Source organism: Colobus angolensis, unplaced genomic scaffold (genome assembly GCF_000951035.1).
Source record: "Colobus angolensis palliatus isolate OR3802 unplaced genomic scaffold, Cang.pa_1.0 Scaffold6, whole genome shotgun sequence".
Lineage (NCBI taxonomy): Eukaryota > Metazoa > Chordata > Mammalia > Primates > Cercopithecidae > Colobus > Colobus angolensis.
Genome location: NW_012119598.1, coordinates 27,162,184 through 27,163,895, shown reverse-complemented (window position 1 = coordinate 27,163,895; position 1,712 = coordinate 27,162,184). Strand labels below are relative to the sequence as shown.

General features: G+C 45.7%; 1 protein-coding gene across 1 annotated transcript in view; it reads right to left on the bottom strand.

The window, feature by feature from the left end:
* The window catches only part of TRIM38 (tripartite motif containing 38), a 30,620-nt gene extending 29,209 nt beyond the window's left edge, over nt 1-1,411 (bottom strand). The window contains exons 1-2 of the mRNA XM_011962825.1: nt 1,341-1,411; nt 985-1,218 (exon numbers count right to left, since the gene is read on the bottom strand). Coding sequence (XP_011818215.1) covers nt 985-1,218; nt 1,341-1,378 — 272 coding nt within the window. The 5' untranslated portion in view covers nt 1,379-1,411. The remainder of the gene's footprint in view (nt 1-984; nt 1,219-1,340) is intronic.
* Nucleotides 1,412-1,712: the final 301 nt, after the last annotated feature.

The following is a 1,712-nucleotide window of genomic DNA, read 5'->3' as shown; positions in this document are numbered from 1 at the left end:
CATTTTCAGCTCTTATAAAGTATTTATAATACATAAGTATTTATAAATAAGACAAGTATCTACCCCCATTGGAAGAGGGGGTAATCACTCTGTGATTCTAGCCCATGTACATGTTAATAAATTTGTATGCCTTTTCTCCAATTAGCCTGCCTTTTGTGAGTTGATTTTTCAGTGAACTTTCAGAAGGCAAAGAGGAAGTGTTCCCTTGGCTTCTACACCATCATGACGATCAAATTTGACTCCACCTCGATCCCCCCCATCCCCCACAAAGAACAACCACCAACACTGGTTAATAAGGTTGGTTGTTTTTTGGTTTTTGGTTTTTTTGCTTTTAGGAGCAGAGGTATAATAGGCAAAAGAAAGAGAAAGGAGAATAGTGAATATTTCTCTCTCCTGCAGAGAGAGAGGGGTGCCTAAGTGGGACTTCCCTGGTTAATAAGGTCTTTCTAGAGACCCAGCCAGGAGGGTAATGGAAGCAATCGAGGCAACCAGAACAACCAGAAGAACTAGTTTATCCTTTTTGTGCCCTCTCCCTAAACTAAGGGAATGAGAATTGGAAAGAAGGCTGCAGAGCAGAGGGTTTGGTCCTAAGGAGCAGTTATTTCTATGGGATCAGAGCTCCTATAGAACTGGGGAGTTTACTACTAATATCTCTTCTCCAGGACAGGACCTATTTCAAGAGACATGTTCAGAGTGATTGCAACATAAAGAGTTTGCAGACCCAAGGAGGTAGGGAAGGCAGAAAGAAGATGGAGGAGGCCAGGGATAGGCAACAGAGGGGTGGCCAGGAGCAAAAAAGCCTGCCTCTTCTGAGAACCTAGCTGGGCTCTCCCTGTACCCCCCATCTCTCCCCCTGCCAGCCCCCACACCCCTACTCCTGAGAGCTGCTCTAGGACAGGGCAGAGTCAGGAGGAAGTTTGAAGAGTAACTCTTCTTTTAAATGACAGTGCCTAGAAAAAAAAACAGTAATTTAATTACAGTTACCGTGTAGGCTGATTTCCTGTCACAATCAGATCAGTCTCTTGAAGCCACACAGAATTTCTTCTGATGACATCTGGTCCTTGGCGGGCTACTTCCTCCAGTGATACACCAGGCCCCTCTCTGCTAGGGTCACCACGCTCCTGGGGAGAAGGGGCTCCCCTGCTTCCAAGGCTCCAGGGTTCCTGTCCTGGGCCCCACTCACCTAAGTTCTGAATCTTCTGAGATTTAGTGTAAAGTCTGGTGAAAGAAAGAGCAGGAAAGAAGCGAGAGCTGTAAAACAAAGAAAGTCCTGACCATTTTCAGAGTTGGAGTGGCCCTGCTGTCAGGAAATACCCCACCTGCCACCAGTACACACTCACATATCCACTGAGAAAACCTTAGCCTGGACCTTTTCCATAACCTTCACTGCTCAGACACTTACATATTCGCTGCTAGTCCCCTCTGTAGCTGCCACTTCCTGGGTCAGGAAGTTAACTCAGACTGGATTAAATTGAGAAGTGAAACTACTGTGGGAGGCGGGGCTAATAAGATTTAGGAGAAAACTAGGGGCGTTGCTCATATCATTTGCACTCAGCCTCTCTGGTAAAGGAGGGGAAACGTAGGGGAAAAAAATCCTTCTTTTACAGCAATAAAAAGAAGGAACCAATTAATAACCCAGTAAACTATCATGTGACCCCAACACAGAGTATCTAAAAACAGGAAGCCTGCAGAGGATCAGTTCACAGACTCTG